Source organism: Mixophyes fleayi, chromosome 11 (genome assembly GCF_038048845.1).
Source record: "Mixophyes fleayi isolate aMixFle1 chromosome 11, aMixFle1.hap1, whole genome shotgun sequence".
NCBI lineage: Eukaryota > Metazoa > Chordata > Amphibia > Anura > Limnodynastidae > Mixophyes > Mixophyes fleayi.
This window is the reverse complement of record NC_134412.1, coordinates 72,481,142-72,508,983: the sequence shown is the minus strand read 5'-3', so window position 1 is coordinate 72,508,983 and position 27,842 is coordinate 72,481,142. Positions and strand designations below refer to the sequence as shown.

General features: G+C 41.8%; 1 protein-coding gene across 8 annotated transcripts in view; it reads left to right on the top strand.

Annotated features, from left to right (window-relative positions):
- SAMD11 (sterile alpha motif domain containing 11) overlaps positions 1-27,842 on the top strand; it is a 133,863-nt gene that overhangs the window by 30,078 nt on the left and 75,943 nt on the right. For all 8 annotated transcript variants that reach the window (XR_012680053.1, XM_075191622.1, XM_075191621.1 and 5 more), the window contains exon 3: positions 15,766-15,935. Coding sequence is in view for 7 of the 8 variants with exons in the window: in XM_075191622.1 (XP_075047723.1) it covers positions 15,766-15,935 (170 nt within the window). In the remaining variant the exon portion in view is untranslated. The remainder of the gene's footprint in view (positions 1-15,765; positions 15,936-27,842) is intronic.

The following is a 27,842-nucleotide window of genomic DNA, read 5'->3' as shown; positions in this document are numbered from 1 at the left end:
TTCCTACTGATTAAACTTAGATACAGGGTATGGATACTTGAGGAATTGGAGCCACCTTTGTGTACAAAAACATGATTATTTCTACTATAGGAAAATGATAGCTGTAGAATAATCAGAAATGCACACACATTTGAAAACCTTGCAAAATAAAGGGTGAAAAGCCCTATCTTTGATGAAAAGGGGTTAAAGCCGGCGATAGCTCGGCTATATAAGATCTGCAGGGACTGGGGAAGCCTATTTTGCAATAATTGCGGTGGTATAAATACCGCCACAATCCTTCTGTCATCAACATTTCAGGATGGCGACAACAGAAGGCGGTGAATGAGAAAATGCCCTATTGTTTGAAAACAGCATTTTTTTTTAATTCGGCATTTGTTTTTAAGTAAAAAATAGATTTTTTTACCGCTTTTTAACTATTTTTAGTTTTGTTCACTGAGTCATGGTTTTCCGTTGCAATGCACACGCTTGAACCGGCTAGCCAGGTCACGCATGACCATATTCCTGGGTTAACTCTTACCCCTCCAGACCAGTGATGCTGAAGGTGCTGAGTATCGCTATTTTATTGATAGATTGTGGATATAGATTTTCAAATGTGGTGATAAATGTCAATACCATTAGGAAGTCAACTTACTAGTAACAAATAAATACATCATTTCTATATCTTTCTTCATGCACTATGAATGTTGGAATAGAGATTATTAAAGGTGATACAATGTTCCTTGCCGAAGACGAGGAGTTGAAAGGTCACTGGCTGACGACAAGGTCATCCACTCACGGCTGTATCTGAAGTATAGATTACAGAGATCCCCCTTATGTCAGTGGCCATATGTCTCCGACCATAGGAAGCTTTTATAGTTTCCTCACTTCGAGCTGTTGGCGCTTCTGCTGTAGCCGCTGCATATCCAACAGTGAAGAGGTGAATACTTAATTCAGAAAGACATCTGGGATGTTTCCTCTATGTCTTTTGAGAATTTGATCATTTCCTGAACTTTCGTGGTCACAGCTTGAAAATGCATCAGTATATTTTCACTCCTCTGCTTTCCCCTGGGCCAGGAAAACCTTTCAATGCAAGTAATGTGCCATTGTCCTCCCTGGGCATTGTCTCCTCCCTGCTAATGTCTAAATGTCACATTGTCTGGCCTGAAACATGATACATTCTTAGGTAATAAAACTGAATCGAACTCTTGGCTGCACATCAGATTTGAACCCTTTGCCTTTGGCATCTTAATAATGAGCTGAGATTTCCAAATTCCACTTGAGGTCCCTTGAGGGCTCACACGGGCCAAAGTGGGCATCGGGCAGACTGGATTTTTTTCTCCCAAAAGCATCATTTACCACAGAAGCACATTTTTTATAGTCTCTAGGATGATTGTTCCGGGTGCACATGTCCCAGCTAATGAAAAACAAAAATCATTGACAGATTAAGGGGTAGATTTATTAAACGTTCTAAAAAGGAAAAGTTGGAAGTGTTACCTATAGCAACCAATCAGCTTCTAGCTATCATTTATCTAGTGCATTCTAGAGTATGAAAGCTAGCATCTGATTGGTTACTATAAGGAACACTTCCACCTTTCCTTTTTAGAAGGTTTGATAAATCTACCCCTTAGTCTGTCAACTATTCTGGTGGGTAGCTGTGGTTATAGAATAATAGGACAGCGTGGTAAACTGAGAAGGCTTTACACCTTCAGTGCAACGGCAGTATACTTTACACACCTGTCTTCTCCCGTCTGTGGAAAATGTATGTCCGCAGTATTAGGGGCTGTCATATTTGTAAGACGCTCCCTAGAGTGGGCCTGACGATGCAACACCTTTTTCCGATCTAACGGTAACTTCAAAATATTGTTCTGCAGACTAACGTTGTGGTTAAATTCGTGTCACCCAGCAGAAATGGTGTCAGGGAATCCCCTGGGCCCAGCTATCTGCCTCCCCTGCATTCTCATTTGCCTAAACCTACTTGTCTGAGAAGCTATCCTGACTTTACACGTTCATATATATATACCCTGATATACATCGCTGACAGGAGTGGGCTTCTGTGAGCAGGGAAATACCACAGGTACAGAGGAGGTGCTAACCACATTCTTTGTTTGTGAACATCTGCTTTTTTTTTTTTTTTTTTTTTTTCCATGCAAAGGGTATTTTCTGCATCCTGTAACTCATTCAGTGCCAGAGAATTGGATTTGAACACAGAGCTGATGCTGTGTTCGCTAATTATGCCATGATAATGAGCTGGGGTGACATACTGAGCCACTTCTGGAGCGATTAGTCACAACAGACACAGAAGGCTATAGGACGTCAGATCGCAATTTGCAAACACCGGTGAGAGGGAAAAAAAACCCCCCAAACCCCTGACTTGTGGCATAAATAGAATCCCTATTTGTCAGCGCTGAGATGGCCCAATTCATTCCTGTTCCTGCTGGAGTGACCTTCACAATTTGCCCCAGGCCCTCTCAAAAGTCATTGCCTCATTAGCAGAAAATAAAATGTCCTTCTCTCTCTCTCGGAGTCCTCCTTTCTGCGCTGGAAGCTGCTTTCTCTCTTAAATTTATCACTCTAAGGTGTAACTTTTATCAAAGGCAATAATGATCCACAGATTGGTCTTCTGCGGACCTTATTACCTGCACTAGTGGACTGTTAACGTGTTTCAGACAAGAGAAGATCCTATTTGGCTCTCCAGATCTCAACCATGTCCCTCCCATTTTCATATCGCTTCGTTTGAAACCAGAGGTCAAGGTGGAATTCCGATCAGGATCACTGTCCGACATAACCCCTTACACCTGGTAGATAATACTCTGCACCCAATCTTCCCACTAATATACCTATTGCAGTGGACTGGGCTGAATTAATAATTTGATAAGAAAGGTGTTTTTATTAGTTCAGCCTAGGTCACTGTGATATGAAAATAAATGGCAGGTTTGGAGGGGGCGGGGTTAAATGAATCATCTCCTAGCAATCAAGCCTATCATTGTGTCAGGCGCCGCTCAGCGGCTGCCTGTCCTTCCGCATTGCTAGGCAACCAGACACGTCACTTCCGCCTCCGCTCGGCCGCCCTGCTACAGGTTAGAAAGCTTTCCTGTTGCCAGGCAACGGGATGCTGCATGTAGGTAGCGCTACGGCGCTAATGTATGACCAGCGCTAGGGATGACAGCACTACAGGTGCTGAGGCTCATTGGCTAGCAGCACTATTTAAGCCTCTCTGGATCCCACCTCCTGTGCCAGAGTTTCAGGTCCTCCATCCAGCGTTTCCAGTGTATTCCTGTGATTACCTATCTCCTGACCTTTTGCCTGCTGATTATTGTCGTTTGCCTGTGACCCTCATGACCCGGATTGTCTGACTACCCTTTTGGATCTCCCCTTTTGTACCTCGCTGCCAGAACGTTACCGACCCGGCTTGACTCACCACCCCTTCGGATTCTCTTGTGTATCTGCATTGCCCACACCATTGCTGAACCGGCCTGTCTGACATTTCTCTCGTGCTTCGCTGTCTGACTCGTGGAAGGACCGCGACCTGCGTGTTTCCTGCAGCTGAGTCCATACCTCCTTGCGGGGGTACCTGGTGAACACCAGGGGCACGTTAGACTCCGCACCTTCCTCCGAGTAGTGCCAACGATAGCAGGTACGCTATACTCAGTCGTGACACATTGCCTTATACTTTCATATGCTAAACCAAGTGTCTTGTTCTCTTTGGTGTTAACTATTTAGCAGTGATATATGGTAATTTGTTCAAAATAGTGCCATTGTGTGGCTCACTGCAGGTACAGATTCCGACTTGTCTCATCCTGGAAGGTGTTAAATAAGTGCCCCTATAAGAACTGATGAATTGGCGAAGCCTGGTAGGTTCTTTCCTGTGACAAAATACAACTAGTATAAATGATCTCATAAATGGAGCTTTTTGTTTTGTCTGCTTTCAGTGTCTGTCTGAGGCCCTTCGCGAACATAATACAAGCACTGTACTTGTCACTGGTTTAAGATCTCCCCAGTAACAGACAAGAGGTGCATTTGTCATCACTGTAGTGTCGTCTTCAATAATGTTTACAACAGGTCAGAGGTTAGTGGGACCAGACATCAGGGTACATGATGTGGCATCCGCAGATCATTTTAAGTCTGGGGACCCCTTGTCTGAGGAATGACCATGAGTCCAATGCGCGAGTCTTTTTCTGGATACACCAAAAGCTGATTTTTGAGGTTTTTTTGAGATTCTCAGCCTTGGATGGTAGGACACTCTCATTTGGGTGCCCCGTAGATAATTAAGAACGTATTTTATTTTACATACTCTTTACTTTGACAGGTTGTAAAGGTTTCAGGAGGTTGAACCTCAGATGTTCAGTGGTCAGTGAGGGAGCATTTTTCTCTATGCACATCAAGCATCCTGTACTCTTAAAACAGGAAGTCCTGTTTGTGTTGATGGATTCTGTAGGCTATACTATAAATTGTCCTACGGAACATTAGGCATCCAACGACTTGCACTCAGCTAGCTGATTTACATATACGCATTTAAAAGATTCCATACCCTTTATATATTTTAAATATTTGAAGATGGATTTTATCATTGGATACATTTGCATTTTGTGTTGCCTGGTTCTCTAAGGTAGGACTCGCAGAGCTATTTGTGGTATAGCCCTGAACGGAGCCTTCATTTTAAATCCACCCATCATCAGGCACTAGGAAAGAGGACAAATGATAAGGTCATGACATCTCTCACTGACTTCCATCGCACAGAAAAACAAAGCGGCCTGCTGGGAAAATAACCATAAATGTTCATTATTTGCCCAAGAAAATCAATTTGTCTTCCAGTTGACCAAATAAAATAATGTAATTTGTAGGATAATCCCCCAGGTGAGTCAGGCATGATTTCGATCCTTTTACAGGAGATAGGGAAAAGGGCAGGAATGGAGGAGGGAGGCAACGACTTAGATGAAATTATGACATTTATAAACTTCAGACAAGAGCTATAAATGGCAGTGTTAAATCATTATATAACATTGGATACGTTTATATGTGTTTTATATGTTGATTTTGAGGTAGGAAAAATACATGTAGGTCATTGAGCACACTCTATATCAGTGTCGGCTAACTTGTGACACTCCAGGTGTTGTAAAACTACAAGTCCCAGCATGCTTGGCCAATATATAGCAGCTTATTGCTGGAAGGGTATGCTGGGACTTGTAGTTTCACAACACCTGGAGTGTCACAGGTTAGCCAACACTGCTCTATATACTTATCTTATTTAAAGGGCACAATCTGTTTTAAGGTATTTATTTTTAAAAGGACTATAACAGCCCCATGTTCAAGACCTGGCAATAAATTCTCTGGTACAAAATATAAAAGTATACAAAGTTATAGTTTTCTGCTAATTGTATGCTCAGGCTCTTTCCAGATCACACCGCACACCCAGGTTGATAGCGCCCATTTGCCGGACACATTCACCAACATGCCTGATAAGGATTTTATTGATTTCACTAATTTTATTTTCGGCATCGCAATTGTTTTAGATCAACACATCTCTGCGATACTGTATTAATTGTGTGGCCGACTTAGTTATTGGGCCAAATGCTGTACCTCATTCTGGATTGTATGTCTGGCATTTCTTGATGATAAAGGTTGACCAATCTTATCTACATTATTATCCTTTGTAAACAAAGGACCAACGTATCCCACAATGTCAGGTTAATTACTAATTAAAAATAGAAGGATCTGTACGGGAATAATTAGCATTGATCCTCTGGCACCTTTAATGACCAGTGCCTGGTGCCAATCACTATAGCTGGGAAGAGAATTGAAAAAGGTAATTAACATGATTTTGTTAATGACCTTTTCACAGTGATGGTACCAGGTTCAGACTGGTCATTAAAGGTAGCGGATCAATTCTATATGGGTCTATATAACCCTTATGATACACAAGGAAAAAGTGACGTATTTGCCCTCTAATATTACATCATATTTAACCAAGTAAGTCCATACTCTTGTCTATTGTATAAAATATATGTACTGCAACTAAGGTTACTGTACTTTCAATCATGCAACAGGCTCTTGTAACTTAATATACTGAGCGTTGCAAGGTAGAGAGGTGCCACCCTCCTAAGCAGGATTTAAACATGTCAGCTGGCAACAGTGATGGAACGATATCTCAACTGACTTATGTTAGTATAGATGCAGCAGTTGTTTCAGAGACACTAAGTAATAATTGTAATTCTTTATTTAGTGCCTCTTTCCCAATACGACTCAAAGCACTTTACATTGTTGCACCCTCTGCAGCCGTCTTGGGTGTACTCACCTGCTATTCTATGGCATACTTGACATCAGTCCCTGCCCCTTTAGAGCTAACAGTCTAAATTCCCTGCAACACACACTAGGGCATGCCTGGCCAATCTGAGTCTTTCCAGCTATCAGCAAAGCATGCTGGGGCTCGTAGTTTCACAACACCTGGAGATCCGCAGGTTGGCCAAGGGCTGCACTAGGGTCTGTTTTTGTCAGAAGCCAATCAACAAACCAATATGATTTTGGACTGTGCGAGAGGAAACCTGAGTACCAAGAGGAAACCCATGCCCTCAAACGTGGGGAGAACATGGTGGGCATCGAATCCATGACCCCAGCGCTTTAAGGCAGAATACTAACCCCTGTGCCAAAGTGCTGCCCTATTTAGTTTGTTGATCAACAGGCTTTCATATAGATTTCTGTCCACTTTAAGGCTTAACAGATTATATAACTTTCCAGTAACTTCTATTAGTGTGCCCCTGGGCATATGTAAACTTGTAAATAAGTTAAAGGGGCAAAGAGGTGACATTTACAGGGATGGAAAAACAACACCCAAAAAAACAACAATTAAAAATAAGAAAATGGAAAATGACCCCACAACCCCTATAGTCTGTCCAGCCAGCTGCATGTATAATGCAGTACATGGGCCGATAGTAAACAGGTCCTTGTCACAGTTGGTATTGGACAGCCCTCAGAATCTACTCACAGTAAGTACGTGCAGATCAATCAATGACTCAGTCAATGATGTCATCTCATCTGCTTCTGATTGGTCGGTGTGTGCTCCAGTGGTCATACTGAGCTCATGCTACATTCCATTTAGAATCATTCTTGAATATTTAGATTGGACAAAAATAGTTATCACAGATTCTCCTATCTGGATTGTAGCAGATTTTTTTGACTTCTGAGCCAATAATCCTCCCAATGGCTAACAGACCAAGGAGATGCTGGCAGTGTGGCATTGAGGTGTTTGATCATAGTGGAGCAACAAGGTGCTTGTGTGAGCGGTCCCCCTCCTTACCGGAGCACACTCTCCTGCGTATGAGTGGGGCCTGCAGGCTCCACAGGCTGTCAGGTCAGTCTCCTGAAATCTCTGCAGCCAGGGAGGCTGCAAGTTCCTGCCCTCAGCAGAGTCCTCAGGAAAACCTGCTACGGGGAAATAAATGGTGTGAAACTGACAGGTACTGAAATCATGACAGTCACTTTTGCAATGTAGTGGTTCACATAAACTATTTTAATGCCTTGTGATTTATTGCAGAGCTATTTCTGCTGTGGAGATTTATAACTTATTACTTTAACTAAATAGATACCGTTTTGATAGATCATCATCATTTATTTATATAGCGCCACTGATTCCGCAGCGCTGTACAGAGAACTCATGCACATCAGTCCCTGCCCCATTGGGGCTTACATACCCTAACACACAGACAGACACACAGACTAGGGTCAATTTGTTAGCATGGATAAGACCGGGCTTTCCTGGCGTGGTTTTTAGAAAGCATGTGTGGTCATGGGGTCTATTTACGAAGGGAGCGCTTAATATGAAAGATACTTTTCAATCCTTATCGCATAGATGAGGATTGAAAGTTATCTCATATTTACTAAAAAAACAACACAGGAACAGCCGTTCCGAAAAACGTCTGTTCCTGTGAAGTGTACCACTTACCTGACACTTCTTTTTCTCCTGCGGTCCTTCAGTGATGTTCTTCGTCGTCTTTTTAATCATTCTGCGCATGCGCCGACCACAAAAATCGCACAGGCGCACAGAGCAGCCTAGTGCACAGCGAAGAAAGAAAAATTAGCATGTGACAGGGAGGGATCACATGATCCCTCCACACATGCGCTGCGCTGCTCTGCTCTTCTGAGCAGAGCTGTCGGCAGTGAAACTTTTTTCAATTACGTTAATGTACGCCAGCTTGAGCTTGTTAAATGGCGTTACTGAGTACTCCCCATACACTGTTATGGGGAGTGCTCAGAAAAACGATAAGAGATGTAAAGCAGCAGATATCTATGATATCTGCTGCGATGCAGTGATGATCGTAAATAAGGAAACGTTTTCGGGGATTGAACAGACTATTTTGTTTCATAAATAGTAGAGATGCTCAGGCTCTGTTCCCCGAGAACCGAACATACCTGATTTTAGCAGCTCCGAGTACCGAGCTGGCTCGGTACTTTTTCACGATTTTTGGATTCCTTTTTAAGATCCAACATAATGCTGGGTGGGAGCGAGGGTGGGACCAAGGACAATTCCATCTTGCACCATTTTTCTTTTCTGCCACTGCTGTGTGCCAATGTGTCCTAGATGTGCTAGGGACTGCTGTGTGTTTGTGTCATTGCTCTGTCGCTTACCATCATCATCATCATCATCATCATCATTTATTTATATAGCGCCACTAATTCCGCAGCGCTGTACAGAGAACTCATTCACATCAGTCCCTGCCCCGTTGGAGCTTACAGTCTAAATTCCCTAATATAGACACACACTCACACACAGACACAGACAGACAGGGAGACAGACAGACTAGGGTCAATTTTTGATAGCAGCCAATTAACCTACCAGTATGTTTTTTTTTGGATTGTGGGAGGAAACCGGAGCACCCGGAGGAAACCCACGCAAACACAGGGAGAACATGCAAACTCACACACAGATAAGGCCATGGTCGGGAATCGAACTCATGACCCCAGTGCTGTGAGGCCGAAGTGCTAACCACTAGGCCACTGTGCTGCCCATCCAGCCAGGTCGCTGCAGTATTTGTCTGAAAGTGTATGAAAATAATATTGTGATCTGTGAGGTGGTCAAAATTGACTGCAGTTGACTTGAAATTAGTGTTATTGAGGTTAATAATAATGTAGGAACAAAAAAGAGCAAAATGATGGGATTTTAGCATATTTTAGGATTTTTTCTAAAAAATCCAAAACCAAAACACACGAGGGCGGTTTTGCCAAAACCAAAACACGAAGCTAATCCAGATCCAAAACCAGTTCACGGGGTATTTATCTCTAATAAATAGGCCCCTATGTGCTTGACTTTTTGTTGTGCACCCTTCAATCATAATGACTGCATAAGTTGATGGCATTGTGTTGTATGAGACAGAACTATTGGTTTCCTCACGCAGAATTGGAGGAGGAGTGCTGTTGGGAACTTTTAGTATTATTTGTGAGAGAAAAAAACCTATTTAGGAACACGTCTCTGCTGTAACCATGAGACATATCTATTTTGTGGTAGCATGAAAGTACCAATCTGGTTAAAATTAAGCAAACCTTGACTTTCTTTTATCAAGACCCTCAGATCAGTACAGATATTCATTTCTGAGTTGTTTCAGAATACCACATGGTGAAAACCAATATCTCCTCGTTTTTATGTCCTATGAAAATACTTAGCGGTGACTTTTACAAGGAGGAAAGCATTATTTATTATCTGGGAGAGAAAGCACAGGGTGGGTTATGATACAGGGGTGGCGGAGGGATCGGGAGTCTGGATGGCAGGATTTCCGTCACATATGGAAAAGGTTACGGTCTCTGGTCTCCCAGAAGTGGGCTGCACAGGGGCTTTTTCTTTTAATCTCACCCCAGGGCAGCATTTTCTAAGTAAATGCAGGGGACCTCTCACAATCTCCAGAAGTACAAACAGTTACCAGCACTATTAACCCCTGCAGTGCAGGAAGACTAGCAGCCCAAAATATTTTTCTCATTCATAAAGCACTATAAGCTAGTGGGTACAATGGTGAAATGCTACTTAACAACCCTTGGTCAGCGGACTTCTGTGCTAAGCATTGGGATGACTGATCCCTATGGAAAAAGGATACTCTATATACACGGGGCTTATTATAAAATGGATGACAGAGATAGAGGAGCACATGCTGTGTTCATAGGCCATCATTCATTTTCTAGAAAGCCATGGGGGTATACTAAACTGCGGGTATGAAAAAGTGGAGATGTTGCCTATAGCAACCAATCAGATTCTAGCTGTCATTTTGTAGAATGTACTAAATAAATGACAGCTATAATCTGATTGGTTGCTATAGGCAACATCTCCACTTTCTCAAACCTGGCAGTTTAGTAAATATAAACCCTGGTGTGTCTTTTTTTTAAAGTTAAAGGGTTTTTCCAAGCATATTCCCTGATTTATTTTTATATTTTTTTGACAGGTATTAGATTTTGAAAGGAGGCAGCCTGAACTGTAAGGAAGGCGGCATGTGATTGGCTAATCCTACCTCAGGTCCAGTCATGTGCTCCCTTCGCCTGCAATGAGTTTCCCATAATTCCCAGGAGTCTGATAGCAGTCTATTACTGTGCATCATACAGTGTGCGAAAGATATTGTCGGAGTATCTCCAAATATGACACATTTTGCGGAGCAGGACATGTTATTCTGCTCCTGGTTTTTCCACGTCTTTTCTTGATGTCACAAAGTGCTTGTTGTTGGCACACAGCAGAAGCAGCCATTGTGAGCTTATCCAATACTCATGGAGATACAATAATATAATAATTTACTAGGAATTAAAAGAGAACAATTGTGTTCTTTTTACACCATAAGAGAGACATTTGGGGGAGATTTATCAAACATTTCAAAAAGAAAAAACTGAGGTATTGTCCATATCAACCAATCAGATTCTAGTTATCATTTACATCAGTGATAGGTAATAGGTAACATTAGCAGCTGGAGGGACTCATGAGCCTCCAATGTTGACGCAGAGGAGGAAGGAGGGAGAGCACAAAGGAAGCGGAGGCGTGGCGGGCCACATGCGACTCACCTCTGATTTATATAGCACATTCTAGAAAATAATATCAAAGATTGCACTATGGGCGACACCTCAATTTGTATACCTCCTTTAGTTAAACGTCAATTAGTCCACTGAGGCCTAACAGTACTAGGTATAGATGCTCATCAGGCCACCCGTCAGCCACTATTACTGTCCATGTCCCTTCTGGCTTCTAGTTTTGTGACATATAGACGCAGGTCAGGTCAGACATATTTCCATTGCTATTGTGCTGGCTGTTTTGCAGATGCTGGTTTGGTACCTGCCTCCAGGGCATATGAGCTTATTTGTGGATTGTGTGACTTTTTTTTTTTTTTTTTTTAGGTAGATGGTGTCTACACCCCCGGCCATACTGGAAAGCTAATGTTAACTCATACTGAACCATATTGTTTTTTGGGGGATTTTATAGACTATATAGAGACTAGCTGGGCCCCATCTAGTTCTCTATTCCAAGGCTGATTGATAAACTCCATCTTTCATTTCAGATGGTGTCAATTTTACCATAAGTTTCCTCAGACTAATATCCTTGTAGACGCCCCGATCTCACGTATAAAAGTGTCAGGGTTCCAAAAAGTTGGAAATGATGCAATAGGAATTTTGGGAGGTAATTGCCACATATCTACAATGCTTCATGCGTTGCTTTCGGTAACAGGTCCAAAAGGCTTTTGGTTTTTTTCCTCAGATAAAAACGTTGGTTCTATATAATTATAAATTGGTATTTGTTTTGACAGTATGTTAAAAGATTTTCTTTTCCTTTTTGAGAGTGGGTTTGCAGATCTAATGTGGGTACAGCTAAGTAATTCAGAAAGTAAAATGCCTATTGCTGTGCGCCATATTCTGCAAGCCGCGTGCAACATTTTAGAAAATTTGTCACAATTGTTGCAACGGTGGCTTAGTGGTTAGCAGTTCTGCCTCACAGCACTAGAGTCATAAGTTCGATTCCCGACCATGGCCTTATCTGTGTGGAGTTTTTATGTTCTCCCCGTGTTTGCGTGGGTTTCCTCCCACATTCCAAAAACATATTAGTAGGTTAACTGGCTGCTTTCAAATTGACCCTAGTCTCTCTCTCGCTCTCTCTCTCTGTCTGTCTATGTGTGTGTATTAGGGAATTTAGACTGTAAGCTCCAATGGGGCAAGGACTGATGTGAGTGAGTTCTCTGTACAGCGCTGTGGAATTAGTAGCGCTATATAAATAGATGATGATGATGAATTTGGGGCAACATTCTAGAAACCTTCACAAATATCACAGTACTGTGTTGCATATATTGCATTAGTAATAACTAACTAAAGAATGACCTGTTGACCTGGACTATCCAAGAATGACCTGTGGTCTGAAGTACCCTGCACTTAGGTAGAATCTTCAGTCCCACTGCATACAGTGGTGGCAGCGCAGGAGTTAACCTTGGGAGCAGTGCTTTGCTTGTTATTTTTCTTTTCCCTGCTTCCGCACGCTCTTCACAGCTTGCTGCCGATGAGGGACGCGCAGCGCTGGGATCAATTAAAGCCTGACGAGCCCTGACTGGGGAACCTTTCCATTTCAGCCCAGCTCCAGATGTCACAGCTGGGGATGCAGCTGTTCTGACCTCCTCTTGCAACCCAGGGAGGTGGAAGCTGAGGGGCTTCATAATAAATGTGTGTGTCTGTGTGTGTTTGTATGTATGGACGTATATATTGTACAAAAACGCATTTCTCGGTATCCCAAGGGCACAGATAAATCACAGAGATTATCCTCTTTTTTTTCCAGCCCATGTATGTGTTAAATTTATTCTTGAATAATACTTAATCGTTTTTTATTGTATTTAATGAAACATTATGTGGCATATGAAAGTCACTTATGTATTTTGAAATAAATACAGAGTATTTTTTTTTTTTTTTTTGCAAAGCTATCTTATTTAAAAGTAGTGTGTGCTGGTCGGCTACTGTGTGGAGGAAGGAATCTGACACCCTGCCTTTAGATGACAGCTAGCTGGTGATTGGATGATTGCTTAGCCATCCAATCAGAAGCTGGCTGTCATCTCAAGTCACTGGGTCTGTACTTTTTCTTCTACAGGGGCAAATCATGGAGGTCCTTTGGGACACCTCCAAATTTCTAGTGTGGTGAAGTGTTTTTTTTTTGTTTAAAAAGAAAAAAAAAAAAGTTTGTTAGTGGAAACCCCGTTGTTTAGCAAATTGGGGGTCTCCCTTTATCACCTAAACCTGACAAGCAGCATAGACATAGACAGGACAGCTATGCACGGATTGTGTATTTTTAATTTCAACTACCATTGCAGTTAAAACAAGCAGGCTCTCTATACATCTATATCTCTATCTATTTATCTATCTTGGTGTGTGTCATTTTTTTTATATATATATATATATATATATATATATATATATATATATATATATATATATATATATATATATATATATATATATATATATATATATATATATAAAAAAAGCGCTTTGTAATACCTGGAGGAGGTTTGTGACATATGTTGAAGTGTTTGGCTTCTTGGGGTAAAGGTCAGGTGTGAGTTCTGCCAGCTGGGAAATACTGTCTCTTTTTGTATGGATTGTCTCCTTCCCTCCCAGTGTCACAGTTAAATGCCTGCATATCCTTTCTTGTTATTAATCACGAGTCCCTAGATGTTCCCTGACTACTGCTAACTGCCCCACAGCTTCTTAATGGCCATAAAGAGTTTTTATGATGCAGTCGCTATCTTTTCTTTCTGACGCACATTCAATCAACGAATCCTTTCCTGTGTCCTCTTTTTTTTTTGTTTCCCCCCCCCCCTTCTTGCAAAACTTGCCTCTTCCTTATTTTCTGGCTATCAAACATCTATACGCTATAGGTGTGAAAAAAACATCCTTGCATGGCTTAGTTGGTGTTATCACACGTTTTGGTACGGTATGCAAAATGTGTTTTTATTCGCACATCATAAAAGTTTCCTGACTTTTTGTCTCAAATGTTGCTTTGTTACTTGGTCATCTTGTATTATTAGGTGTATTTTGCCTGGTTGTGAGTATGTCACTTGAACTGTTTGTTCTCTTCCATAAGTGACTGTTATACAATGGAAATTGATGACACATTCCAAAATGTATTGGGCATTCCATAACGGAACACGGAACACGGATGGGTGTGGCCTGTGCTTTGAGTATAGACAGCGCACTGTAAATTAATTCTCTTCCTCACCATACAAACCACACCCCTAAGAGATGCTCTCTTGTTTTGGGTTACACATAGCTCTGTGCGTTCCACATGCCTGGCGCAAGTTTTTGCGCAGGACAATCTATACATTTCATTTAGCGTTGCATTTATTTTACGTGTTCGCAAAAGTCCACATTTTTACGTTTAACTCAGGTCCGTTACATATAGGATAATGAAAACTGCTGTAAATGATCAGGATATTAGAAGTTACTATGTATGGCAATATAATGATATAGGGTCGCAATACTAGTTAAACTCACCCTAATTTGTATTAGGGTCTATTTTATTCACACCCATCATCATCATCACCATTTATTTATATAGCGCCACTGATTCCGCAGCACTGTACAGAGAACTCACATCAGTCCCTGCCCCATTGGAGCTTACAGTCTAAAATCCCTAATATACACACACACACACAGACTGAGAGAGACTAGGGTCAATTTTGATAGCACCCAATTAACCTACCAGTATGTTTTTGTAGTGTGGGAGGAAACCGGAGCACCCGGAGGAAACCCACGCAAACACGGGAAGAACATACAAACTCCACACAGATAAGGCCATGGTCGGGAATTGAACTCATGACCCCAGCGCTGTGAGGCAGAAGTGCTAACCACTAAGCAACCGTGCTGCCCATGCGCATTTGAGATGCTTCTTATTTTATTACACAAATCATGAAATACGTTATCTATAAAGCTGGGTACACATTACAGAAAATTTCTCAGGATGCGATATAGTTAACGATTTTACCAACGACCGAAAGTCCCGATCAGCATGCCGATTCCTTTGTACACACCTACACGATTTACCTTCAGATCTGTGCTCTTCATCTGTCATAACCATCAGCTGAAAAGATCGTGACTCTGTACACTCTATAGAGATCTGCCTACACTGCTAGTCGTGAGTGTATACACACTGCAGGATTTGAATGACATCGCTCCATCGTTGACCGAAATTTATAGTCCATTTATAAAATCAAATTAGACGATACAATGTGTTTTGGAACAATAATAATTCATTGTTGGAGGGCCGAACGGTCGTTTATGGTGTGATTGGCCAGGGTGAAAAACCCGTAGTGTGTACCCAGCCGAACACATAGGTTTTGCATCTGCATGATCCAGGATCAAGTTTTGAAGTTTTTGATAATGATTGTCACATCCTTGTTCCAGACACCTCTATACTCTAGATTTAATTTTGCACGTATTTAAAGATGTGTGCAACTCAAAGCAGACATAGCAACTGTACAGACACAATTCTGCTCATACGCAAATGAGGCATCTTTACGTCCAACCCTAAATTAGGCCCTGGTTGTATATTGACCTAGATACTTTTCTATACTTTATATGATGTTGGTGTATATGCATACGTCATTTTATTTTGTATTGCTTGTGTTGTGCAGTATATGGTATATTGTTTTTATAGCTTGTAAATCCTTCTTGTATTATATAACAGTTGTATCAGACAATAGGATGTCTTCTATTTACATTTGTGTAATATTGTTTGTTACATTGCTGAACAATCCTCCACCGAATACTTCAGGATTCTATTCTCTTGTTTTCCGACAGAACCGGGGTCGTCTAGCAGAGAAGAGAACAATCCCGCTCCCTCCCAGCAGAATACCTAAAAAGGAACCCGGCTCTGTTTTCTCCCCGGGGGAGGAGAGCCCCAAAGGCCATGGAGAAACCCCGTCTGTGAAGCTGGAAGAAGATCTGCACATCAGTATCATGAAAAGAAGGTACGTGTCCTAACGAGACACCGCGTTTAACGAGCTCCCAGTGCCCCTGGGGTAGAGGCTTTGAACAGCCGTCATGTGTGGGCTCATTTTGGCTGATCCCTCCCTCACGCTGGCAACACTTTCATGGAAACAGGATCTGTTCGTGCTATCCGGACAGCACCTGCTGCTATCACTGATCCCATCCCAGCATGAAGCAGGGCAGCAGAGCTCTGCTAATCTTGTAGAATTTCAGGGTGGAAAAAAAAAAAATCTGATCCGGAGATACAAGTGTCTTTCACAGCTCTGGTATTGTGAATGTGTTGTGTGAATTCCGCTGCAGCATTACATTCTGTGCTGCTTAATCATTCTGCACATGAAGAACTGAAGTCATTTCTTGTCTCCACCAGCAACAAGGTGCCCCTATGCACAGGGCAACATTGCCTGTCCTGAACGGACTGCAGTAATCTTGTGACAGCACTTTGTAGCCTTTAGCCTGTGGCCATCCGGGTACATCTTGTTGAATGAGGTCAGGCATCAATACCAGTTGTTTTTTCAGGACCTATTTGTTAGTTTGTGTCTTTAAAATGTTAATCCTTTACGCACATTGGAGGCAGCCATTTTTTTTTGTCTACACAAATCTTCGTGAGAATGCAGCTTATGAACTCAGTAGGGACCAGTGACATTACTGCCTCAGTATCACTGGGTAGGTGTCTGTGTTCAGTCTTTTCTAAATGTCCCTGACTTACCAGCCTTGTTAAGGCTCAGGGCTTTACACTGTGTCCTCTGGATCCAAACATGTTGTCAAACCCCCGTGATCATTATGTCCACGGCCATGTTGTGTCTAGTGAAGCGTTGGGAGTTTGACATAAGCTAGAAGAACCAGGCGGCAGAGATTTATGTATTCCTCTGCAGACCGATTCCAGCCTTGTGCTGGCCTAGTGCTACAACAGTGATGGCTAACCTGTGACACTCCAGGTGTTGTGAAACTACAAGCCCCAGCATGCTTTGCCAGTTATCAGCTAGTTATCTACTGGCAAAGCATGCTGGGGCTTGTAGTTTCACAACACCTGGAGTGTCACAGGTTAGCCATCACTGTGCTATAATAGTGAATGCATCAGGAATGTGAGAAAAGTGGCTTCTCTGTGCCATAGTTTCACAAGTCCATGCTTTACACTTAAACCTCTGACGTGGTTTACATCTACCTATAGCTTTAATGTTAGTACTGATTATCATTGACATGATGCCTGCTCCCCTCCTCCGTCTACGTGTTTGGTTATGTCATTCTAGATGTAGTCTGGTTGCCTTCAGTGTGATGGTGATGACCCTTGAGATTTATTGAACACTGATAGTGGAACAGTTTTTCCTGGCGCCAGCCGGATGATTCACACTTGACACAGCGAGAGGACAGGGAACGTGCTGGACACTATGACACACACCTGAGAGCCAGAGGAAGGCAGGGCTGTGCTGCTGGGATTGTTAGTAGATTAGTGCATTAGCTTGACGGGAACATTTAAATGTAAATTGAAGCAGGAAAGCATTGAGCACAATTTCTGTTCTAAATACCAGATCTGTGTAAATTACCTGTGCATAGATGTGTGGCCAAACGTAGCAGATTAGGGGGTCCGCGGGGCCAGATCACATGGGGGCCTGTTAAGTAATGTTGACTGCAAACACAAGTTGACAGCAGTCATTGGACATGCCTTAAATATCATACATGCATTGATATTGCCCAATTTGGTTATGTTAGTTCCTTTATCACTGTGTGTGCCTAATATTAAAATGACAGAGCTTATACTGACCCCAATTATGTTAAGACAATGACCCTTCTGTTCTTCAAACATTGGGAGTCTGAGAGTCTGGATTAATGGAAGGCCAATAATAGCTGAAAGTGGACCAGAGTGTTTTTTTTTTGGGGAAACGCATGGATTTGCAGGCCAGGGTGGAGGCTTCTGGGAGGGTGTGAAAGTTTGCACCAACCTATAGGATGAGATTGGCAGGTTGAGCGAGTTATTTGCCATGTGTGAAGTAAGTTGTGCACCTTGGTTTGTTTTAAAAACAAGATGAAGGTGTGAATAAATAGCATTTACAAGGGTGATCTCTGCTTTTCCAGGACGCCTCACAGCCCTTTTCACCCCGTCATAAGGACAAGAGTCCTTGATTTCTCAGCTGCTTCTAAGTACAGGGGCTAGATTTACTAAACTGCGGGTTTGGAAAAGTGGAGACGTTGCCTATAGCAACCAATCAGATTCTAACTTTCATTTATTTAGTGCATTCTACAAAATGACAACTAGAATCGGATTGGTTGCTATAGGCAACATCTCCACTTTTTTAAACCGCAGTTTAGTAAATATACCCCCAGGTCTCTATAGTGAGATGCACTTTGCACCTTTTATAAGTTGCACTTCTGTTGAACATTTCTAGGCATTCTATCACCAATAAAAAGCTTCAAATACTTTAAAGTGACACTTAATAGATACAGTCCAAATTCCCCCCATTCTGAGGCTGAACTGAATGGTACTTTAGGAGAAAAATGCAACAATGTAAATGAATAAAGGTGCAGCCCTAAAGTGGTAGTTGGGTTGGTCATTTGATATGACGTTTTACCAGGAGCAGAGCTATATATTTTTTACGCGGGCGATTTAGTGCTCCACGCTCTCTGTCCCTCCTAGCAAGTGATGGCTCCCTGCAGTCGCACACTATGTAAATGTGCCTGTTGTCAAAGGATGCCGTCTGGCCACTCTGTGTTTAAAATGCCCCCCTCCCCCCTACCGAATTTCATCTTTTCCTATCCTGCACATTTGCAGATTGCTTTTACGGTGTATCTCCGAAGACCGTGTAACTTGTAATGCGCTGGCCAGACAAGTAGATGCATTTAAGCGCATAAAAGTAGAACTGTAGATCTGCAAATCATAAATAACCTTTTCTGTGTCCCATATTCTCTATCAGCCTATAAGGAGAAGCGCTCACTGGTTTTCAAAGTTGTCGGCTTTCCCCAATAATATTTTACTTGCCACGCATAACTCAGCTTATTTTAATTCATCTTTATTAAAGTATTAGCGAGAAGTATTAACCCTTTGCTGAAGTTGAGAGCTACGATTCACATTCTGCCTCCAGCCAGTTTTGCTAAGTGGTGCCTTGGCCCAGTTGTGAAAACTCTGTAATTAAATCACATCAAAGTAACTGGAAACTAAATAGAAAATAATTTAATTGAGATCAGTGTTATCATTTCAAATTTGCATGAGATTTCACCTTGACTTGATGATGAGATTTAATTGCATCCCAGCTAAATTTCCTTTTATTAAATCTTGCTCTTAGCATAGGCACTGGTTGTTTCTGACCTCCCCCTGCAGAATGAGTGGCAGATAAGTCTAGCCGTAGCACATTTAGTAACAAAAGGATAAAACGAAAATTGGTGTAGATGTCAGTCCATCATTCCGTTTTAGTTGATTAGTTAAAAATTCCTGGTACATGCGCAGTAGACCAGTCCTTATAAATTAATATAAATAATCTAAATACAAAAAATATTATATAGTGTGCAAATGGGAATCTACGCTAAATACATTCAGCTGAATTTTAATAGTTAAAAATCTGGTGCCGTCTAGATTTGGGGAGAAGAATGAAAATACAATTACAAAAATCATGTCTATATTTAATTTCGGTTACAAACAAAATTAGCTAAATGAAAGAAAGTCGAACAGGTCACAACAGAATGGCAAACATTGAACGCCAACACTTGCTGCAAATTTGAACTACAAATTGTATCCGGGTCATTTGGCTCTTGTACAGTGATCATGTATGTGGCCATCAAACTGGTGACATTTGATTACATTTTAAACTGGTTCGAAACTTACGAGCAGCTGTAATGAAGACTTATGAGCTGTAAATGAATACTCACAGAACTTTGTTTTCTAAAGTATGCCATACACGTGACAAAGCAGCCAATCAGTTCGCTAGAAACTAGTGACATCACTGAGAATGCAGGTTAATAGATCACTTGGCGCCAGTGACATCACTGAGAATGTAGCCTATCGAATCGGCAGAAACCAGTTACATCACAAAATGGCTGCCTCCACTTGTGTGGGCAACAGGTGTACTTTAAGAACAGTGTTCTCATCTTAAACATCAAAGGATGTTTCGCTGTAGATTACAGTTGGAAGGCTTAGCCTGTGTTTCCACTACGGGTGAAGCAATGTTGTAGCTGCCTCTGGGGCTGAAGCTTGGCAGCAGGCAATGCGCGAGGCTAGACCACACATAGCGGTGGGTATGAATTCAGTTGTGCTTGTTGGGTGGATACGGTAAATCAGAATACTCTGACAAGCCAAGATTTAAAGCTGACTCCACAAATGCACAGGTACATTTATTCACTCACCATTTCTCAAGCCAATGCCATTACCAATGCAGTGTTGGTGTCACTGCTGTAGGCTGCAACACTTTATACCTCAATTTGTATCGGCTTTTAAGTTTTGTGGCACAAATGACCTTACAAGTGTTTCCAAAAAAAAAACAACAAACTGATTTATTTTATAAAAAACACACACTATAAACTAACCATATTTCAAGAATTTTTTTAGTTCCAACAGGAGGGGAAGGCTGAAACAACGAAATGAAAGATTTAAACATATTTTCTTGGGGCCTTAAAATGAAAAACCTATATATTTATTTTTTTTTGTCTATTAAATTTACGGTGCTTTATGCTTTTACGGTTCCTGCAGTCACCATTGGGATGCTGGCATTTCATGTCTCCATGGCAACCATACATATGTCCTGGGAGAGAGCTCTGATGTCATAACCATAAGAGTAATGAGATTGCGAGATGCCAGATAGCACCTAGTGCATAATGCGTGACATGGGACACAGTGTCGGTGTTACAGGCTCTGCAGGATGTTCTCTCATTATTAGGGTTATGCTCTACGCCACAGCGATGCACAGGAGGATAAGGAAGTTGGCCAGTGCAATACAGCAAAAACTCATTTCTAAAGCCTATGGCTTTTAAAGTGTTCTGTCCTACTATCCCACAATGTGAATTTAGGAAATCATGAACATAATATATGCAATGTACCATGAACACACTTTTCTGTATGTGTTGCAAATGGTAGTCTTGAATGTAAATGATATTTAGTTGCAAGACTACACCTCTGCTATGCTGATATAATAGTGACCCCAATACTCTATTGATTAGAGGGGATCATATACAAATATGTCTGTTCACCAGCATTGGTATGCAGAGGTGTAGAGGGCTCTGCTACTGACTAACGTTGGGTACCACAGTGACACGGACACTGTCTGGCTAGTCTTTAGGTCTGGGCTAATGCCAGCGTGTTATCCGATCCCTCTCTTACTGCCAGACAGAACAGATGGCCTTTACTAGAGCTACAGTCACATCTGCACCCTGCTCTTCCCTCTCTTCTGTCCCCAACATGCATTAATATGATCCACCCGGACTGAAGCTTTAAGCGTCTGAGCTGCCTCTCCAAATGTAAAGGAGACAGGGGAATATCTCATTACAGGAGCCAAGGGGTTACATATTGGTGGTGCGGCTCGTGCGTAAGAACTGTCTGTATCTCTGACGCAAATGTATCTGGGTCCTTGTCGCAGTAAACTCAGGGGTAGATTTATCAAACCTTCTGAAACAGAAAAGGAGGTGTTGCCCATAGCAACCAATTAGATTCTAGCTATCATTTATCTAGTACATTCCAGTTATGATAGTTAAAATCTGATTGGTTGCTATGGGCGACACCTTCACTTTTCCTTTTAAGAATGTTTGATAAATCTGCCCCATGGTCTTAAATTCTCATGGGGTCCAATTTATGCAGTTTCTAGTTCAGATAAATAAGACATACTTCACATTTCTTTATTCCTTGAAATACTTAGATAAAGCGCTTATTTCCACTGCTTTGCTCATCTAGGAAATTATAAATGTTCTGGTTATATAGATACAAAATGCTCTCCTTCAGATTTTCTGGACAATTCCAGTCTTGTCTTTGCCATTCATATCGTCTGATGACATCTCACTTCTTATCTGATGATAACCTGACTCTGGGGGTATATAAATTGTGCTGCCGAGCAGTTAATCCGGGTGGAATTGAAGCATTATCAGGAAGCAGGAGACTAGGAAGCGCAGAGAACCTTCATTTTTCTGGGCTGTTGAGGAAGTGCGAGGAATAATTCTGATAAATGACTCTTGGTCTCCGCAGCGGCTGATAATGAAGGGATTTACTCTGCCATTTTCCGGCTGCCGTTTCTTCATCCGTCAGCGTGCAGTGCGCATGGTGCTGTACAATAGGGCCCCCTTTAGCTTACACTGGTATTTCTTGTAGTTGCTATCTTGATCTAATTGGGTTTTGTAAACTTTCTTTTATTTTCATAGCAGAAAAACGACATTTGCCCTGAATGTGGGATTTGTTTAATTAAATTTTTAGCTGCCCTCCCTATTGAATGTATCACTTTTTCAGTGCTCCTGGGTTGCCTGCAGATTGTGCAGAAGAATAAAGAAGTCAATGATTATTTGTTTTACATTAACAGCTAATTGTTTTAATAGTGTGTTGGCTCCGTCAGTGTCCCCATTAAGGAACATGTCACCTACATACTAAAGAGGCATTTTGTGAGTTTAAACAATACGCTCATGGTTTATAAACGCACGGTGGCTCAGTGGTTAGCACTTCTGCCTCACAGCGCTGGGGTCATGAGTTCAATTCCCGTGTTTGCGTGGGTTTCCTCCGGGTGCTCTGGTTTCCTCCCATACTCCAAAAACATACTAGTAGGTTAATTGGCTGCTATCAAATTGAAACTAGTCTGTGTGTCTGTCTGTGTGTGTATGTTAGGGAATTTAGACAGTAAGCTCCAATGGGGCAGAGACTGATGTGAGTGAGTTCTCTGTACAGCGCTGCAGAATCAGTGGCGCTATATAAATAAATGGTGATGATGATGAATACTCATAAGAACGTAGCCTTCAGTAGGAGACAGTGACATCACTAGTGAATTGCTTAACTGAATTCTTATAAATATGGGCCCGCTTCCTCCATGTGTGTAGGTGATGGTGTGATTGATCTGCTACACATGTAGTAAGGTAACTCCGATGTCTGACAGATACTTTATTCCAGGCCTGGCACAACCAGTGGCGCTCCAGGTGTTGCAAAACTTCAAGCCCCAGCATGCTTTGCCAGTAGATAGTCAGCCACTGCTGGCAAGGTATGCTGGGACTTGTAGTTTCACAACACCTGGAGAGCCGCAGGTTGGCCAGGCTTTCTTTATTCACAAGCTGTGGCTTGTTCAGGATAGTTTGACCACTGGGTGGCACTGTTTTTTTGCTGTGAGCCTGTGCCTCCCTAGGCCATTATGGTAGATATAGCCCAGATTATATGTAAGCAGAGTAAGCAATAGGACAGCTGCAAGTTGCATTAGATTTCACCTCATGAGAATTATGGTTGCCTTTAGCTATTGCTGAACTATATCTTCCATGATGATGGCCCCAGGAGTGCTGAAGATTGCTGACCTCTGATATCAAGGTCTTGAAACGAAATATATCAGGATCTGGTTAGCATCAAATGTTTGACAAACCATATAATTTACATAGAAAATGTATATATGTATAAAAGTACAAGTAAGTGATTCAACTATGCGTACCATACCACATAAAATATGGTTTTTGATTAACTTCCGTTCTCAGAGTTGGTTGCATATGTCCTCAATGCGCTAACAAATTGCAAATGAGCAGTAACTTATATCAACCAATCAGACATTTGCTTTCATTGTCTAACTTGCAGCAGACCGATCAAAGCTAAATGCTGATTGGCTGCTTTGGAAACTGACATATTTGCACTTTTTCACTTTGCTGCATAATTGCACATTTTAACTTTTAATAGCAGAACAAGGTTTAAAGAAAACAAACAAACAAAAACAGTATTGGGCAGTGTCTGAATTTGATTGGGTGACTGAAACATGGCGATAGTAGCCAAGATAACCATCTGCAGAGAGCGTACGGCTACAGAGCAGATTTTACAAAGCCGTTGGCATTTGTAGCTCAGCCACTTTATATATTCCTGTCCTGCCCTCACCTAGACTGACCATCTGAGTAGATCCACAAAGCTAATGGACTAGGTCAATACAGGATAATGTTCCCAGGCCGTAGGGGTGAACTGAGGTCACCAAAAGTTCAGGGCGCAATGATGAACGACTGTCCATTTCAAAATTGTATTTTAAAGAGTGTTTAACCTCAGTATTGGTTGGCATTCAATTAATTGGACGACCACCCCAGGGTTAGTGGGGAGGGGGTAGTAACGGTGCAAAAATGAGGTAGTGTTGCCAATTGGTTTTGTGTCCCGGCTAAAGTTTTCGTGAAAGAATTTTCGTGGTCTCAGGGTTGTACTGAGCTGTCAATTTAGAATTGTATAGTAAAATATGGTGAATCAATGACTGAAATGTAGACCTGAAATAGTTATATTTTCTGCTAAATCCACACAGGCATCAGGTGACTTGCGGAATTATACGTAGAGCTGGTACTGGGGCATAAATTGCCCTCTCCGGTTACCAAGCAACTGATAGACCCCTGCACTGCATAGCCCTATGGCGGTCGCTGCACTCACGGATTCTGTCGCTCCAACACAGAGTGCTCCTTCCTCTCTCTTACTCTTTTTGCTTTTCCTGGAACAGTACTGATTTTGTTTCATAGAAAGCAACATACCCCCACAGAGAACCCCATGACCCCGTCTCCGGAGTGAAGCCTGTCACCTCACCGAAATAGAAATGAGTAAATGTCTACATTATTGACATACTGCAGCGCGGGACAACGTGAATGCCAGCTACAGATGAGGGAAAAAGGTTATTACACACCAAGGATCTGACACCAATCCCTGTTAACACCTGGTGGGTCAAAGCAGAAAACTCTTAACCCCTTTTTATCCAGCTTTATGGCGCCATTTACGAGCCAGAAACGATCAGCTGCGGCTGAGTTTTAACCCTTTAAAGCCAGGTCCTTCATGTCAAAAGTACCTTTACCCTGGGAAGTTTTGCTTGTAAAATTAAAAATAAAATAAAAAAAATCCCATTGACTAAAAAAAGAGTCAAAGCCTCACGGTCTGTGCGTGCTGTTAAGCAGAATTTTATAACGTTTTCTGGTGAATTTTACCACCGTCACCCTAGTTTCCTGAAGCACAAAAAAGCAGCTGGACGGGTGCCAGCGCTCAGGAAGTCCTACCAGACCTAGGGGTTTCTCTGGTCAGGAAATGGTTACTGTCTGCAGAGTGAGAGCAAGTGCATCACCTTTCCTGAGCGTAAGAAGAGGGAAGCGAGACCTGTGTGGCCGCCTGCAGAGGAAGCAGGTGAAAGATGCAGAGTATATAAGAGGATTTGGCTCAAGATGCAGCTGGTATCATCGTAAACTGTTTCTTTGCTGCATATTCACTGCCTTTAGGACAGACGAGTTACTTGTACGAGGTACAAAAACACTTCCACAATCAAAAATGTGCACCTTTTTAAATATATATAATATATTTAATATATTAAATATATATAAATAGGGGGTGCTGCCGAATTGAAGGTATCCTTTTCTTGTGGGGTCAGAAATAAAGTTCCCCTTGCAGCGCTTATTGAACACCAATGTGTACATGAGAAAAGAAGTAATAGATCATACTTGCCAACTTTTCCTCGTTGGCTTCAGGGAGATCCCGGAGGAGGTGGGTGTGCAGGGGCGGGGCTTGAGGAATCGCAGCAGTTTGGCACCGCTCCCTAAACGATTGTCACAATTTTGGCCAGTTACAGCAGGGGCGGGGCTAAGATGAAGTAATAGTTGCGTCATTAAGCACCGCCCCCGCCACTTATCTATTGCGGGGGCAAGAACCGAAAGGTTGCCCTGCTCTCCTGGCAGCCCGGGAGGTCTCCCAGAAATGTGTGAGTCTCCTGGACATTCTGGGAAAGTAGGCAACTATGCGTTAAATAAAAGCAGCTAATGAATCTCTACAGACTGAAGTGTCTTTTACATTCTGTCTCCATTACTGAAGTCATGTTGTCTTTTCTGTCAGTCTTTGATTAAATCTTGGTCTCCATGAAAATGGCCACCTCCATAGGCATCAATACATGGACATAGGAAACAATTTCCGAACTGTGTCATCATGGCACAGATGGCGAAGCCAACCACGTCTTGTACTGGCTCAGCATCAGGGGGAATGCCAGACTCTTCAGGGAGTGAGGGAGATCACCCCTATTTCAGGAAGTCTCCCTGACATTCAGGGAGAGTTGGCAAGTATGTAATAGTTCCACACGCATGTATACAATACTTCTATGAACACATGAATGCTATGCCCTTACTTCCATGAGCTTAATAAGAGTCTTAGGGGTAGATTTATCAAACCTTCTAAAAAAGAATATTGGAGGTGTTGCCCATAGCAACCAATCAGATTCTAGCTTTCATGTTATAGAATGTACTGGATAAATGATAGCTAGAATGTGATTGGTTACTATGGGCAATACCTTCACTTTTCCTTTTAAGACGTTTTGAAAAATCTACCCCCTAGCGTTAAATGAATGGTGTGGTAATGTTGCTTGGATATATAGTGAGGCAAAAGTTGCATAGGACTTTGCTCAAGCTCAACAGAGCTGTGCCAGGTCTCAATAAAGAAGCCAGTGCTATAATATTCATTATCTGATGTACATCAGACCCAACAGTTGAAGAATGGAAAAAGAAACAGGGTTTGGGTCCATAAGAGGGACTATCATCATCATCACCATTTATTTATATATCGCCACTGATTCCGAGACGCTGTACAGAGAACTCACTCACATCAGTCCTTGCCCCATTGGAGCTTACAGTCTAAATTCCCAGCACACACACAGACAGCTATGAATATAGGATTGGAATCCTCTCCATCCCTACATACTTGTAAAACTTTTCTTATCATTCAAATACAATTTTACTTAGCAACACGCCCTGTCATCCTTCCTATGTTTTTCCTGTTGACTGTAATGTTCTGGTAACAAATTTTGGTTTGCAAGTGCATAAGCTGCACAGTGTTTGAGCCTGGGGCTGTTGAGGGGCAACCTGGGTAATTTGTTTGACCATATCTGAGAAGGCAGCTTTAAAGACAGGTCAGTGCTGATTGGCCAGCCTTTGTCATGGTAGAATTCACTTTGGTATCCATTGCTGTTAAAGAATCATCTCAATTGCGAATCCCATGAAAAACAATTCCATGGTACCTTTTTACAGTCATTATAGAGGATTTTGTACTTATCCTTGTATTTGGCAACACTCTATGTGAAAGTTTAATTGCCACAGTGCTCTTGGTTGGTTTTGAATCTAAGTTTGTTTGCTACTTTGTCCTATATAGATAGGATCTAGAACTACTCATATAGTTCAGTAACGTACTTTCATATGCATCACAGTATTATTACATTTATTTGGAAACATAAACTCAAGATTTGTATTTTGATTTAAAAAGCCTGTACAGCAAAACTTCTTGCCATTACAGATATATATGATCTGCAAGTGGCTGACTGATTATTTTTCCAACAGCCTTGCTGTCTACTATGCAGAAATCTTTTAATTGCAAGCTCTGTAATCAAACCTTCTTTCATCAGGAAGACCTAAAGGTGATGTGTGATGCAAAGCGTCATGGATGTATTCAGAAAATAAAATCGCCATGATATCCCATGTGGCATAAATAACATACAAGTGCAACACTATAAAACTCTGGCAATTGGCCTAATACAAGTAACAAAACAATATACAAAATTGCATTTAGACCCTGGATGATTATTGATTCAGTCGTGATGGTCTCTTATTTAGGTGCTTATTAATTAGCAGGGTTTGGCCCCGTTCATTATCATCGATGACAGATGATTTTTCTAAAGAATTAATAAAAAAACAATTATCCCAAACAGCACGTCCAATAGGAGGTTGTCCCGGCAACGACTTTACTTACCTTAAAACTGCGTTAG